At 46.3% G+C, this 14,935-nt stretch overlaps 1 protein-coding gene across 4 annotated transcripts in view; it reads right to left on the bottom strand.

The window, feature by feature from the left end:
• ENTPD3 (ectonucleoside triphosphate diphosphohydrolase 3) overlaps positions 1-12,358 on the bottom strand; it is a 34,487-nt gene extending 22,129 nt beyond the window's left edge. For 3 of the 4 annotated variants that reach the window (XM_019985141.2, XM_070776115.1, XM_019985142.2), the window contains exons 1-3: positions 12,271-12,358; positions 11,423-11,474; positions 7,215-7,342 (exon numbers count right to left, since the gene is read on the bottom strand). In XM_019985141.2, the coding sequence (XP_019840700.1) occupies positions 7,215-7,342; positions 11,423-11,462 (168 nt within the window). In that variant the 5' untranslated portion in view covers positions 11,463-11,474; positions 12,271-12,358. The remainder of the gene's footprint in view (positions 1-7,214; positions 7,343-11,422; positions 11,475-12,270) is intronic. The other variant, XM_070776114.1, reaches the window with a different exon arrangement.
• Positions 12,359-14,935: the final 2,577 nt, after the last annotated feature.

The raw sequence follows: 14,935 nt of genomic DNA, 5'->3' as shown, positions 1-14,935 counted from the left end.
GACAGGAGGGTATTGCCAGCCATCTCACCCAGCTTGAGGCAGTTACCAGAAAGCTTTGCTTGAAGGTGAGGCCCAGCCCAGGCCCTGGACCAGACCTGCCCAGAACACAGCATGCAGTAGCAGCCAAGGGGCACAGGAACGAGTTATGCTGACCTAGGTCAGTATCTGGTTGGGCTGGAGTCAGCCCAGGGCATCAGAGACTTCTGGGTGGCAGCTTTTCCCCAATTCCTCTGCCACTGAGTTAGCCTAGCCTGTCTCAGAGAGGAAGATGACGTTGGGTTCTGGAGGCAGGTCAAATCGGATGGATTCCTACTTTTCCGATGTTGTGTAAGAGACCTAACCTCTCTGGATTCCATCATTTTCAGACAACTTCCTTTCGGAAGTAAATAGGAGACCATCTGGCTGATGCTTACTGGCTGTTCAATAAGTACAAGCTACATAGAAAACCCAGTAAGCAAAATAAATAAAATTACAAAGCAAGAAAAAAAGGAAGGAAAAGTGAGTAACACTCCTCAAACCCAACTACTGTTTTAACACCTTGTTATATATCTTTTCCAATGGTCTTCTGTGCATACAACTACATATACACCTATGCTTCATAATTTTTAAAATCAACACAGGATTATACTACACAGAAGCTTCTCCAATGCTCTTTTCTTACTAAAACAGTATATCAAGAACATCTCTCCCTATCAGTAAAAATACTGACATCATGATTTTTAAGACAGTCATCACATTGACTGTGAGACATACAGTAATTCATTTAACCAGTCCCCTGATTCTAAACTCTGCCATGAACACTTGCTTCATTTGAAATAGGAGCAAACAAAAAAGTGTTACTCCAGCTCCTCCGTTCTATGAAGATTGAGAACACCCTGTGTACACTGGTATTTGAACTTGAACAGCCTCTTCAACTGGGCTCTTCAGTCTGATGACGCGTGTTGCTTGGGATCCTGACATAATGGCAAACAAGGGAGGCATTGTTCACAATCTGTTCCAGGCAGAGGCTCCCCATGAGATTAAAGCACAGGTTGAAATGGAAGGAAATCAGGCACTCCAGAGGTCTGAGCCTCTGTGTCAGTGCTTGCTTTCCTTCCCTCTGCTGCCAACCTGCTCCCTACCCCTCCACCGGCCCCTCCAGGCCAGGTACTGATAGGAGCGCGAGCATAAGAAGGCAGCCACTCAAGAGGATACCACACTGTCTACCCCCAAAGCTTCTTTATTCCAACCCTTCATGAAGAACGCTTAGGGTTCCTGGGCCAAGATCAGAAAGAAAGAAGAATGTCCATTTTCATTTGTAACTCCAGAAAAATGGGATTTAGTTTTCACCACAGTGGGTGCCGCCAGAGACTTTGCTCTGAGATTTGCAGGAGAAATGGCAGCCCCTTGGGTACCTGCTGATGTACTGACAGCAGCCTTGAGGCCCAGGGCTACTTCTCACTAACACAATCCACCCCCACCCCACCATCTTTCACTGGCATTTTCAAAAGTGCAAAAATTGGTCTTTAACCAGTTTTCAGAGTTCATCTGCCTAGATCAGTGCAACTCAATGTGGTTCCATGGAGGAAGGTGTAAGAGGAGAATGAATTTCATTCAGTTCAATGAAGTGGGTGATGTTTGGGTGAAAAGCAGCAAGTCACCCTCTGTTTAATGCACTGTCAGAAAAAAAAACATGGCCTGATGCAGAACTGAAGACACACTCAGTGGGTCAACCGAAAAGAAACAGTCTTCCATATTAACCCATGGTCATGGACTGTGTGAGCTTCTAGGAAAAGCAAAAGCAAAGATCACATGATCAGCTTTCTTAGATGTGTTTATCATCATCATCATCATCATTACTCTTACTATAATAATAAGAATAGGGATAGTAATAAACATTTGCTGAACCCTTATAATATGTCAGGCAGTGCAGAAAGGGCCTTAGTGTCGCATTTATAAGGCAGGTGTTATCATCATCCCCACTTGACAGATGGGAAAACTGAGGCTCACAGAGGTAAATAATTAGCCAAGGTCACAGACTTGGGATCAAGCTGGGGTCTGACTCTCAAACCTGTACCCATAGCCCCTGTACTTTCCCTGAGTTCCAAGAAAAACAAGTCCTTTTTAAAATGTATTTCTAATTGAAGGATAATTGCTTTACAGTATTGTATTGGTTTCTGCCATACATCAGCATGAATCACCCATAGGTATATATATATATATATGTCCTATCCCTCTTGAACCTCCTTCCCACCTCCCACCCCATCCCACCTCTAGGTTGTCACAGAGCCCCAGTTGAGTTCCCTGAGTCATATAGCCAATTCCGGCTGGCTATCTACTTTACCTATGGTAATGTGTATGTTTCCATGCTGCTCTCTCCATTTGTCCCACCCTCTCCTTCCCACTCTGTGCTCACAAATCTGTTCTTTGGGTCTGCATCTCCATTGCTGCCCTGCAAATAGGTTCATCAGTACCGTCTTTCTAGATTCCATAGAGATGCATTAATATATGATATTTGTTGAAGAAAAGCAAGTCTTAACAGGGTGACTGATTAGTAAGAAGGTGCCTGGTATGGTATGGCAGACTTTGTTCAGACAAAAGACCCTTGAAAGCAAACTCTTAGTTAAGTGGTGTGCAGATCTGGGTGGAGAGGAGAATGACCAATGTGAATAAGGAGCCAGGGCTTTCTAGAAAGGAAGAAACCAATTACCCAACTCTTGTTTTCCAAGAGGTAAACCAGGGTGGGCCACAGGGCATCTGATACCCAGGCTGACGACTGAGAATGGATGAGGGTTAGAAGGAAATGGTTTTAACACAGCCCGGTCCAGTTGTTGTGCTTTGGAGAGTTGTGTGACCCAACCTGGGCTCTGATGTGACCTGAGCAGGTCATGGCAGAAAAGCAGTGTCCCTGAAACCTGGGACTCTGCATGCCCTTCTTCAACAGTGACACCATGTGGGTGCAAGCGGCAGTGGCAGTGGCACTGGGATATTGATCAGATGGGACTGAGAGGCTTCAGGGCTTCTAAGCAACTGTGACAGGGTTGGGAGGGGAAAGCCTCAAGAGGCAGATATCAGACTTAATGATAATAAAGTGGCAGGGTAGGTGAAAAACAAAGGCAACATTGTCATGTCTCTTCCTCAAGCGGATAGAGCAGGTCAAACCAGTAACAATGATAAAGGGACTGGGGATATTTCCCTCACTGCCTAATTTAATAGTTCCACTGTATGAGATCAGTCCTGAGTGTTCATTGGAAGGACTGATGTTGAAGCTGAAACTCCAGTACTTTGGCCACCTGATGCGAAGAGATGACTCATTTGAAAAGACCCTGATGCTGGGAAAGATTGAAGGCAGGAGGAGAAGGGGACGACAGAGGAAGAGATGGTTGGATGGCATCACCGACTCAATGGACATGAGTTTGGGTGAACTCTGGGAGTTAGTGATAGACAGGGAGGCCTGGCGTGCTGCAGTCCATGGGGTCGCAGAGTTGGACATGACTGAGCAACTGAACTGAACTGAATGGAACACTTAGATAAAACGAGGTCAGGTGGGCCAACATTGGATTTAATAGCCAGATATCTTGACCCCTCATATGGGTCTTGAGGAACATTCCAGGGCCCCCTATATAGGCAGACCACCTGGAGCTGGCCCCTCAGAACCACCAGCTGCACACAAAAGCAAGATAAGGCAAGGTATGAAAACATAGACAATGAAAAATTTATATATTTTTTTCATTTTTTGTTTTATATTCACTGCCTCCACCTCCACACTGCCCTTCCCACCTCCAGCACACATTGCACAACAGAAGGACAGGTCTCTGGACAGCCTGAGAAAAGCTGCATGTGAAGGGCCCCCTTCCAACCTGTCATTCCACTCGACTTCAGCTGGCCCACAACATCTGTCTTTTCTCACACCTAACTCTCTCAGTGAAACAGGATGAGCCCCTGAGCCAATATTCCGATGTCATACAAGTCATTCTCCTACAGCCGGGGCTGAAGAAATTAAAAATCCCCTCTCTGAACTGTGTCTGCTAATGAGGATATACATACCGATCCTTCCAAACTCTTGCCTAAGGCCTTTGTTCTCTGCTTTTTCCTTCCTTCTATGCCAATTATGTTACTTCTAATCTGTGTAATCGCAGGAAGCTATTTGCCCTTTCTGTTCCTCTGTTTTCTCGTTTTCAAAGTTGGAATGAAAATAATTTACCTACGGGGTGACAGTCACTGAGGGTTCCCTCACCCCTGTGATGTCCACTTATGTATGCACTTTCTACCTGCCTGAAGGCTGTCTCCTTGGCCCAGCCTACCTAAGCTCACACTATGCCAGAAATACTAGAGAGCTTATGTCCCCCAGGGAGCAGCCTGCAACCGATGACTAATGGAAGCTGGTGTGGAAATACGCCCTGGACTCGGATGACCGAGGCAGGTGTTCTGCATGCCTGGGACAGATTTCATCCCTGAGGTGAGTTCTGCACTGGCTCCCAGGGCAGTCCCAGCTGCCCACAGTGGTAAACTGCTGGGTATCAGCCCCTCCATTGGGACAGAAGCCCCTTCCCTTCTGTCTCACTTCTACCCCCAACAGTGCTTCCTGGGGTCACCCCCAGATAACTGTCTTGCACAGGCATCTTTGACTAGGGAAACCCCTCTGAACAGTGGAACTAAACATGGTCTCCTTCAACAGCACCCTCCACACTGCTCGGGGGCCCACTTTTCTCTACCCAGTTTACTCTTCAGGTCTTCTAACTCCTCCATGTCCCTCCAGTTTGAACTTACCTCTCATCTCCCCAAACAACTGTCTTAACCAGCCTATCCCTCGCATTTGAAGGGCCCAAGGGACACTTTTTTATGAAGGAAGACTTCTGCCCTGTCCTGCCCCCCGGCGGCCCCACCTGTCTTCTTCTCATCCACAGGCAAATCCACAGTGTGAACAGCCTCATGCACCTGTATGTTGACTGTAGAAGGTGGGCTAGCTCAGACTGTACACTATACCCATGCTCTGTCTACTCTCCCTGCAAGCAGCTGCCCCTTTGCCACCCCTCAGATCAGTGGCGAGGTCTGCTCTCAGGGGAAGGCCCACACAGACCCTGGGTTCTGGGGTCCCCAGCATGTTCTAGAAGGGGAAGCATGGCCCTTGGTGGGCACATTCCCTTGTCCCATAGAGAGGTGTACCTGGAGTGCAGCTAGGGCTGGTTCCTTTGATTTATGGGGTCTAGGGGCGGTACTGGGCTTCCCAGGTGGCATTAGTGGTAAAGAACCTGCCTGCCAATGCAGGAGATGTGAGAGACATGGGTTCAGTCTCTGGGTTGGGAAGATCCCCTGAAGGAGGAAATGGAACCCCTCTCCAGTATTCTTGCCTGGGAAATCCCATGGACAGAGGAGCCTGGCAGGGTATGGCCCATAGGGTGGCAGGGTCAGACACGACTAAAGCGACTGAGCACACACGCTCAGGGTGGCACTAGGGTCTAAGAATGGTTCCTTGCCCCCCAAGTCACTCCTGCAATTCAGCACCTTCCTGTCTCTGTGCCCATCCTCCCTTCCTGTGCAAAGGAGGACATGTTTTCCTATCAGAGGCCAGCATCTCCTCCTGGGCTCCCTGTTCAGAACCTAGGATCAAGGAACAGTTGGAAGTAAATGAAGAGAGCCCTGGCGGTGGCAAAGGAGTGTTCAGGTTTCAGTTCTGGTCCCACCATCCACTGAGCAAAATGGTGGTGACAGGGTTTGTCCATCTTCCATAGCTGGCACAAGATTTCAGTGAGATAATTCAGGGGAAAATGCTCACTCAACTGACTAGCAATTTACAAAGAGTAAGGAGATGGTATTTCCTCTAGTTGCACTCCTGATTTTATACAGTTTATAGAAGAAGGCAGTGCCTGGAGCTTGGGAAAACAGCTTCTCTAGGCCTTAGCTAATGTCTTTGGACAGCCAGATAATTTGTTTTCCTCTCACCACTGGACAGCTGCATGAGGCTTTTCTTTTTCTTTTTTATTCATGTTATTCATGGGAGGCTGAGATTCTTAAGTAAAATATAAAAGAACAAAGTTCCATTATCTAGAAAAGATTTTAGGAAATTCTCTGGCAGTCCAGTGGTTAGGACTCAGCATTCTTACTGCTGGGACCCTGGGTTGGAGCCCTAGCTGGGGAATTAAGATCCCACAAGCTTCTTTTTGCAGCCAGAAAAAATTTAATTAATTAATTTAAAGGCAGACAGAAAGAAAGAAACAGATTTTCCTCTATTCCTTTAGCAAAGTGGACTCTGGATGGTAGATCAAACTCAACCACAGAGTCAAGGCAAAAACGGTTCTTTTTATCTTTTAAAAACCTCTATATCAAATATAGCCTATGAACAGTCCCTAACAGCAGGAAGATATAGAAAAGACCCAAGGTCAAAGATAAATACTAAATGAGATTCAAATAACATGGTTCCTATGGCCCTCCATCTAAGAGTGGTTTTCATAGCTTTAAAGAGTCATAAGAAGAGAAAAAGAAAAGAAGCTATGCAATAGAGACTATAAATGGTTCTCAAAACCTGAAATATGTACTGTCTGGCTCTTTGTGGAGGAAGTTTGCTGACTTCTACTCAAAATAATTGAAGGACTCACTGATTCTCTTCACCTTTCACTTGACAGTCCCTCAGGGGATCACCTCCTGTCACCCTGACAGCCAAGGCAGAGGGCTACATACAATTCTGTCTACCAGATGGTTTTTATCAAGGGCTGACAGAGGTCTCTGGAACTTAGCATAAGGTCCTGAGTAATTTCGGTTGGGGGAGGAGTCAGAGGGACCACGGCATACTTCTAGACTCAAGAGAGGTAGCACAGCACAGATCAAGGAGACTTTCCAGGTCCTTGATTTTGTTTACCCAGGCTAGGCCAGAAGAAGAGCCTGAGTTTCCTGGTCTCCGCTCATGAGCAGGGTTGGGTCATCTGGGGAGACTGACAAGCTGGTAAATCTTTGGTAGCCATCCATAATTCTTGGCAACAAAGTCTGGCTTTGGTTCCAACAGTCAGGAGTCAAAGCAAGACCACATCATCCTAGGAGAAGGTGTCACCACTATCAATCTGTCACCTCAGACACCACAAACCTAGCATGTCCAGTCTTTCTCCCTGGGCCTTACCCCACCTTTCCCTGGCTCCAGCTGGAGGTGAGGAAGGGCAAGAATTTCCTTCTAACTCATAGCTTGAGAATCACTGATGTCAGAGCCCATTTCTTCCCTTCAGTGCCAACCCCTTCACACCTACCTTTGGTCCTGGAAAAAGGACCTCTTTCTGGTGTGTCTGGATGAGTGTGATAGCCATAAGTACCACAATGCTCAAAAACAAGACCACCAAGGCGATGATGGCTGGAGTTCGGGAGAGGACCTTGAGGCCTAAAATGAGGAAACCCAGAAGACACATGAGGGGGAATCAGGAACAGGGCCCTGCCCTTCTTCGTAGAATCTGTGAATTGGGTGCTTAACTGGGTGCTTAGCTGCATGCATAAGTCACTTCCTCTGGCTTTTTTTGAGACCCAAACATTTAGAACTACAACTGGGCTCAAATACCCATTTGAGTATCTTTCCTCCAAAGAGTGGAATAAAACAGCATTTGCAAGGAGAGTGTGCATAGTCTGCTACTGCTAAGTCACTTCAGTCATGTCCGACTCTGTGCGACCCCATAGACGGCAGCCTACCAGGCTTCTCCATCCCTGGGATTCTCCAGGCAAGAACACTGGAGTGGGTTGCCATTTCCTTCTCTAATGCATGAAAGTGGAAAGTGAAAGTGAAGTTGCTCAGTCGTGTCCGACTCTTCGCGACCCCATGGACTGCAGCCCACCAGGCTCCTCCGTCCATGGGATTTTCCAGGCAAGAATACTGGAGTGGGGTGCCATTGCCTTCTCCGGTGCATAGTCTAGCTCTCTGGTATTTCCCAAAGTGTGTTATGCATGTTACTGGTTGTCCCTGAGATGATTTCCAATAACATTTATTTCAATGTATATTTGAAAATTATGAGTTTTCTATTAAAGCAGGTGATATAATATTTCAATTAAAAATAATCTAAGATAAATAAGAAGACATTCCTATTGTATTTCAAATACAGTCAATGATTATAAAGTTTAGTACGTGGTGACACTGTCAAACAAATGGTAATGTGTCTGAATTCCTAAGATGTGTGAGTGCCCAGTAAGAATTCAATCTCAGTCATTTTCCCTGTGTCTATAGTAAAGACATAGACATCTTTACAAATGAAGAGTGACTAGACCCCAATCCACATGTTCCCTCCCAAAGGGGTCATGTAATCTCTGGTATTTATATTTTATATTTTAATCATAACATGTAAATGCAAAAGAAAAAAAAATGTAGCATATGAATTGTCTTCAACTAAATATATAGCCTCTAAGTAAAGATAATTATATAATTATATGCATTATATGATAATATATAATGTATCATAATGGCTTATTTCTACTTATTAAATTTAAGCTAATATTTCCTAATTAGATGATTATGAGCAAATATTTACTTGGGCCTAACATACCAGTGCAGGCTAATGAAAATTTCATAAATAAAGTAGCAAATATATTTATTTTAAAAAAAAGAAAAGAAGGAAAGAAACTTTCTGAAATGATTGCATTTATGTTAAGCTCTAAAACAGGCGGGTGATAGAATTCAGAACAGTAATTGCACAGGGGTTTGGGGCAGGCACTTTCTAGGGAAATGAAAATGCTCTTATATCTAAATAGGATTGTGGGGTATATGTGTTTATTCATTTTTCAAAATTTATCAAACTTTCCCAAGTCCTTTGGAAAAAAACTGAAAATCACAGCAAACCAGCTCCTTTAGATACAATTTCCCTTAAAAAATATTCTTATAAATTGTCCATTTTCTAAAAACATAATCCTTCCAGAAGGCGAGAATACCAAATTTAGGGACACAACTTAAGATCTATCCATTTCACTATATATGAAGGAAGTGAAAGTCACTCAGTCGTGTCAGACCCAGGTCTCCCACATTGCAGGCAGCTTCTTCACCGTCTGAGCCACAAGGGAAGCCCAAGAATACTGGTGTGGGTAACCTATCCCTTTTCCAGGGGATTTTCCTGACCCAGGAATCGAACGTGGGTCTCCTGCATTTACCAGCATAAAGAATCCACCTGCAAAGTAGGAGACCCGAGTTCAATCCCTGGGTCGCAAGATCCCCTGGAAGAGGGCATGGCAACCCACCCCAGTATTCTTGCCTGGGAAATCCCATGGACAGAGGAGCCTGGTGGGCTACAGTCCATGGGGTTGCAAAGAGTAGGACACGACTGAGCGACTAAACCACCACCACCATCACTACCTATCACTATATATAACTTATATCTAAATTTTTAAAGATAAAAAGACATTAAAGTAAAATATTGACTAAATAATAGTCTTGGTAGAACTATTATAGCATAAACCTAAGTGGTGACACTCAAATGGCTGAACTATGATAAATACTAGCGTAACAGGAAGATCACTGAATTCTGAGAATCCAAATATGTCTCACCAGTCGAGTATTTAAATTAACTAAAAGTAAATGAAATTTAAAAATTCAGTTTCTCAGTTGCACTAGCCACTTTCTGCTGCTGCTGCTGCTGCTAAGTCACGTCAGTCGTGTCCGACTCTGTGTGACCCTATAGATGGCAGCCCATTGGGCTCTTTCTAAGTGTTCAATAATCAAAAGTGGCTACCATATTGGACAGTGTAATTACAGAACATTTCTATCATCACAGAAAGTTCTATTGAACAGCAGTAGGGTAGAACCTGTCCTATTCTAGAACATCTACCTTTAGATCATCATAAGCTATTCTTTACATTATTTCTAGGAGATTATTTTCTTGGAAGAAAAAAAAAGAGCATGTATTTACTACCATATAGAGTTAGATTCAGCCTCAATATCCAGTCACATCACAGTGCTCATTACTTGGGGAGGTCAGTCATGCAGTGGGTCTCAATATCTCAGAAGAGCCAACTCTTAACTACCTCACCTGATTCCCCTGCAGTATAAATACTGCCACACACACATCCTGATGTCCAAGGTGCCTTAATTTTCCTACCTTGTCACTGGGAGTGAACTGGAGGGGAATTTGTCAGCATGTACCAAAATTGCAAGTGTGAAAAAAAAAATTGCAAGTGTGTATACCATCTGCCTCCCAATCCCACTTCTGGCAATTTATTCCACAGAACTGGTCCCAAGTGTGTTAAATGACTTGTCCACCAAGTTACTCACTGCAGAATCGTTTGTCATAGCACCTGAAAGGAGGCCAGCCACTGTGGAGTTAACCTTCAGGGCCTCTGAAGGGGTCTTGGCTCACTTTTCTGTGATTCCAGATCAAAGGATATGACCCAGACAGAAACCGTTTTATCCACAGAGGCAAATTTTTGCATCAACTGTTAAACAGTGCATATGCCAGGTCAGTTATATACAAGACAAGGTAGAAGTTTAATCTGCCAAGTTAAACTTGTCCTTTGGAAGGAATGTAACAAGTTAGTTTGCATGTGTGATGTAACAGTATATGTGTTAAACTATCAAAGTGTTTTGAATACCAGTTTAGGGGCACCACTAAAGAACATCTGTCCATGGGGCGGAACTGGGGGTGATACGTAAGCAGTCTCCTGACCACAGCCACGAGCCTAGCCTCCTAAGTCTTCTGTGCTTCAGCAGTTTTCAGGTAAAAAGCTGTGATTACTTTAAGCAAACCCTTGCTCCAGCAGAAAAGCCTATCGTAGACCAAAATGGACTAGACCAGGTCTCATTCATTTAGGGAACTGCAGCCTAGAGCTGTGCTGTCATTAGGGCTGGACAAACACTGTAATTACCAGGTACCTCCCAAGAGTGGAAAGGCCAGACCCTTCTAGGCTTCCACACAGAGCAACTGCAAAATGTGCTCCAGAGGCAGGCAGGACAAGCTCAGAAGTGTGTGTGTATGTGTGTGTGCATATGTGTGCAAATTCTACCCATGTGCCTGCAGTAAAAGGTGGTAACAACGCTGACCACGGGGGCGGGGGTTGGGCGCGGGGCGGGGGGAGGGGGCGAGCGCAGGGGGAAGGGATGCAGTAGGCGCGAGGCCAGCAGTAACTTGGATGGAGAGAGAGGCAAGCTCCAAGTACTTTACAGGTCATCACAAAATCAACAATATTCTAAAGCAGACCTTACACACAGCTGGGTAAGGGAAACCACAAGGGCCAAATTAATGGATTATGCAAACCGGAAAAACCATTTAAGCGAAACAAGCATGCTAGTCCTGGTTTTGTGTCGCTTTGACGAAAAGAATTACTTTTATCTGTGGAATGCCGGTGGTGAAAGCCCGGTGGAGACTAAGTCTCCCACCAAAGAAGTTAAACCGTCATTTGCTGGGGGACGTGGATGAAAGAGCCTGTGGGCTGAAGCTGGGATTCTTGGGTGATGTGACAAAATCATACTCGCTGCCTGCTGAGTGATACTGACCTGCTTGCTCACAAGGTTGGCGGGTCAGCACCGTGAACATCTCTCCTTCCAGCTGCAGGTGAGAGAACATAGAATGACGGCGCGAACTTGGTCCCTGACTTAAGTTCCGAAAACTTGCACCGCGTTAAAGCACAAACCCACTTCACTTTTTCCAAAGGAAAGCCTTCTGAGGGCCAGATGAACCTAGAACTTCCCAGGCAGACCCAAAGCTGGGCTTATATTCTAGAGTTATTTCTCGCCAACCCCCACCTCCCTCCATGCAAAAAGGAAGAACGGACTTGCTGAAATTTTAAATTAAAATATTTTTCTAAGAAGTCGAGCTTCTCCTGCAGATTTTTCCACCTGTACACACCTCCTGGGGCAGAACAAATCTTCAACCTATTATCAACATTCACAGTCTGAGGCAGGGCTGTTTTTCAAAGCACGCCAGCAAGGGAGGTTTCTTTGTGTGTTCGCGGCTTGCGAGCCCGAGGTCGCCCTTTCAAGATCCAGGACGAGTATCTGTCGCTGCTGGCTGGCGACCATTGCAAGAGGATGTCGGGCCCCCGGCATCCAGCGCCCCAGGATCTAGGAGGCCCCACTCTGGACTGAATCCCCACAAGAGTCAAGGCATCCAAGCTCCCGGCGCTCCTTTGGACCCGAAGAAGCGCTCGGTTAAAGACGCATCCACCTCTCCGGGGGCCGCATGGATCACCTCCCCACGGCCCGAGGACGTGGGGCTCGCGTACTTCTGTCCCTCCCTCCGGCCCCCTGAGGAATTCGATTCCGTTTCCTTCCCTCCCAGATTTCAGCCCCACGAAGCTTCCCACTCCTTCTGCAGCGGCTCAGACGCGGGGTCCTCTCCTCACCTGTGCGCAGACGACCGGAGGAAGGCTACTGGCGCTGCCGCAGTGCTAGCCGGCAGACAGAGCGCCAGGGGCTCCTGCGGAGGCGGGGCTGGGGCGGGGCGGGGCGGGGCTTCCGTGTCCTGGGCCCGCCCCCTGGTCCTGGCCAAGCACCTCTTCACCTTCCCTCTTACAGTTCACTATCATGCGGAATGGGGGCGGGGAGGTTTGGGAACCGCAGCGGGGCCTTGGCTCTTCACTAGCGATCCCGCCAGGGCCTACCTGGGGAAAGTGGGGCGGGGGTGATGTCTTCTACATGCTGCCCTCTTTGATGTCAAAGCCAAGAGCCTTTTGACTTATCTGTTAGTTTCCTTCACTGTTACCCCAAGCCTCAGTAGAGGGGAAGTGGGGTCAGGGCAGGGTAGAGACTAGGCACTCTGTGGGTGTGCTCCATCTTTCCGTGACGTCGAGGACACCTGTAAACACCTGTAATGTTGGGGGTGAGACAGGTAAGCAGACTGGTCCCTGGGTCACTTGGACCAGGAGAGCAAAGTAGTACAGAATCCTTCCCTCTTGAGTCCTTCCCTCTTGAGTGAGTGAGTGAAGTCGCTCAGTCGTGTCCGACTCTTTGCGACCCCATGGACTGTAGTCTACCAGGCTCCTCTCTGCACATGGGATTTTCCAGGCAATAGTACTGGAATGGATTGCCATTGCCTTCTCCAGGGGATCTTCCCAACCCAGGGATCGAACCTGGGTCTCCCGCATTGTAGACAGACGCTTTACCGTCGGAGCCACCAGGGAAGTCCCTCTTAGCTTAGCAGAACTGCCTTCACTATGCCCAGGGACATTCTCACTAGTTACTGAGCAATGCTCTCCTTCACTGCATTTTTATAGGCCAAAATTCAGTCCAAGCACTTCTTAGAAGAGGCCAAATAGGAAAAGTGACAAAGATGCAGCCATTCACATGCCCCAGGAGTCTGTTTTTAATGCACCAGCAGGCTGCCTTGTGGCCCCTCTGAGTGACCCCAAGGACTCTTGGAATGATCCCAGCAAGATGCATAATAAGCAGGCTTCTGTTGAATCATCCCTCTTTGTGGCTCCTGAATTTTTGAAAGGAGTTGCTGAGACCTCGACTATGTCCTTGGGAGCTAGGCCTGTATGCCACTGGTTTTCTGTCCTGTGCAGGTAGGGCCAAACCCTTCACGAGACAAAAGGGCCTTCAGAGAACAGTGCCCTTGTTTTTTGAGACTTTTGAGCCCAAAGAGGAGGGTCCCAAGCTGGGTGTGTGTATGTGGGTGCGCACACACACAAGCATGCAAGGGCACCAGTCATTCACCCTAAGTCTGATGGACATGGACTGTTGAACAGGATTTGTACAGAGTCTAGAGTGGGGCATTCAGTAAATACTTGCTGAATTGCAAGGCTTCTTTTCATTGAAAGCGGTGCGTCGATGAAACTCAAGGCTTAGGACTGAAAGATGAAGGACTCTCTGCACCCAGGGGGTCATAAACCCACAAACAGCTGCTGACGCTGCCCCTAGACCTGGGGTCAACACTGGCTCGAAGGGATGAATAACTGACCTTAACATCCCCTAGGGTTTCCCAGCAGCTGAGAAGAGTTTCCTGGGCCTAAAACTTTGATATCTTTAAATTGGACTTTTTAAACCAAGCAATAGCAAAGCTAAAACTATCTGTGAATGACTATTGTCAAAAAGAGCACAAAAACAAATGTTGGTGAGGATGTGGAGAAAGGGGAGCCCTCATACATTGTTGATAGGAAGGTAAACTGGTAAAGCTACTGTGGAAAACAGTATGGAGATTCTTCAAAAAAGCTAAACATAAAGCTACCATAAGATGCAGCAGTTCCCCTAAGCTGGAAAGGATACATGCAGCCCAATGTTCATAGCAGCACTACTTATAATAACCAAGATATGGAAGCTACCTCAGTGTCCATCGGCAGATGAATGGTTAAGGAAACTGTGATGTGTATGTGTGTGTGTATAATATTACCCATAAAAAGAACAAAATTTTGCCATTTGCAGCAACATGGATGGACTTGGAGAGCATTGTGGTTAGTGAAATAAGTCAGAGAGAAACAAAGCACTGTTTGATATCACTTATATATGAAATCTAAACATACAACAAACTAGTGACTATAACACCACCATCAAAAAAGATCTATGATACTCCATGTTGGAGAAGCTGTGGGGGAAACAGGCCTTTCTGAAGCTTCTGGGATGTGACATGCCCTGGTTTGTTCCCACCTCCTCAAAGCTTTTTGCTAGTTTGTGCTCTTCTCCCAGGAGTTTCTCAACAAGTAGTCCTGGGCCCTCTTTTCTCCTCGCTCTGTCCTCTCTTCTTAGGTAATCTCATCCATGCCCACACCTTCTATTCACAAAAGCCCCTCCAAAACATGTCTCCTGCTCAGGATTCCCCCCTTGAGCTGTAAACTTAGAGAACTGGAGGTTTGACTTCTTTGGATGTCTTAAAAGGCATCTCAGTTTATGAGGCTTCAAGCTGAATTCCTTATCTTCCCCCACCAGATCATCACCGCCTCCAAAATTTTCTCATTTCAGTGGATGCCCCTGCTCATCCACTTGGGCAAGCCAGCAACCTGAGGGTTATCTTAGATAATCTTTGCCTCATTCCTCATAATCAGCCACTAATTACTGTGGATATTAACCTCTTAA

The sequence above is a fragment of the Bos indicus genome, chromosome 22 (assembly GCF_029378745.1).
Source record: "Bos indicus isolate NIAB-ARS_2022 breed Sahiwal x Tharparkar chromosome 22, NIAB-ARS_B.indTharparkar_mat_pri_1.0, whole genome shotgun sequence".
NCBI lineage: Eukaryota > Metazoa > Chordata > Mammalia > Artiodactyla > Bovidae > Bos > Bos indicus.
The sequence above is the reverse complement of the archived record's forward strand: the minus strand, read 5'-3'. Positions and strand labels throughout refer to the sequence as shown.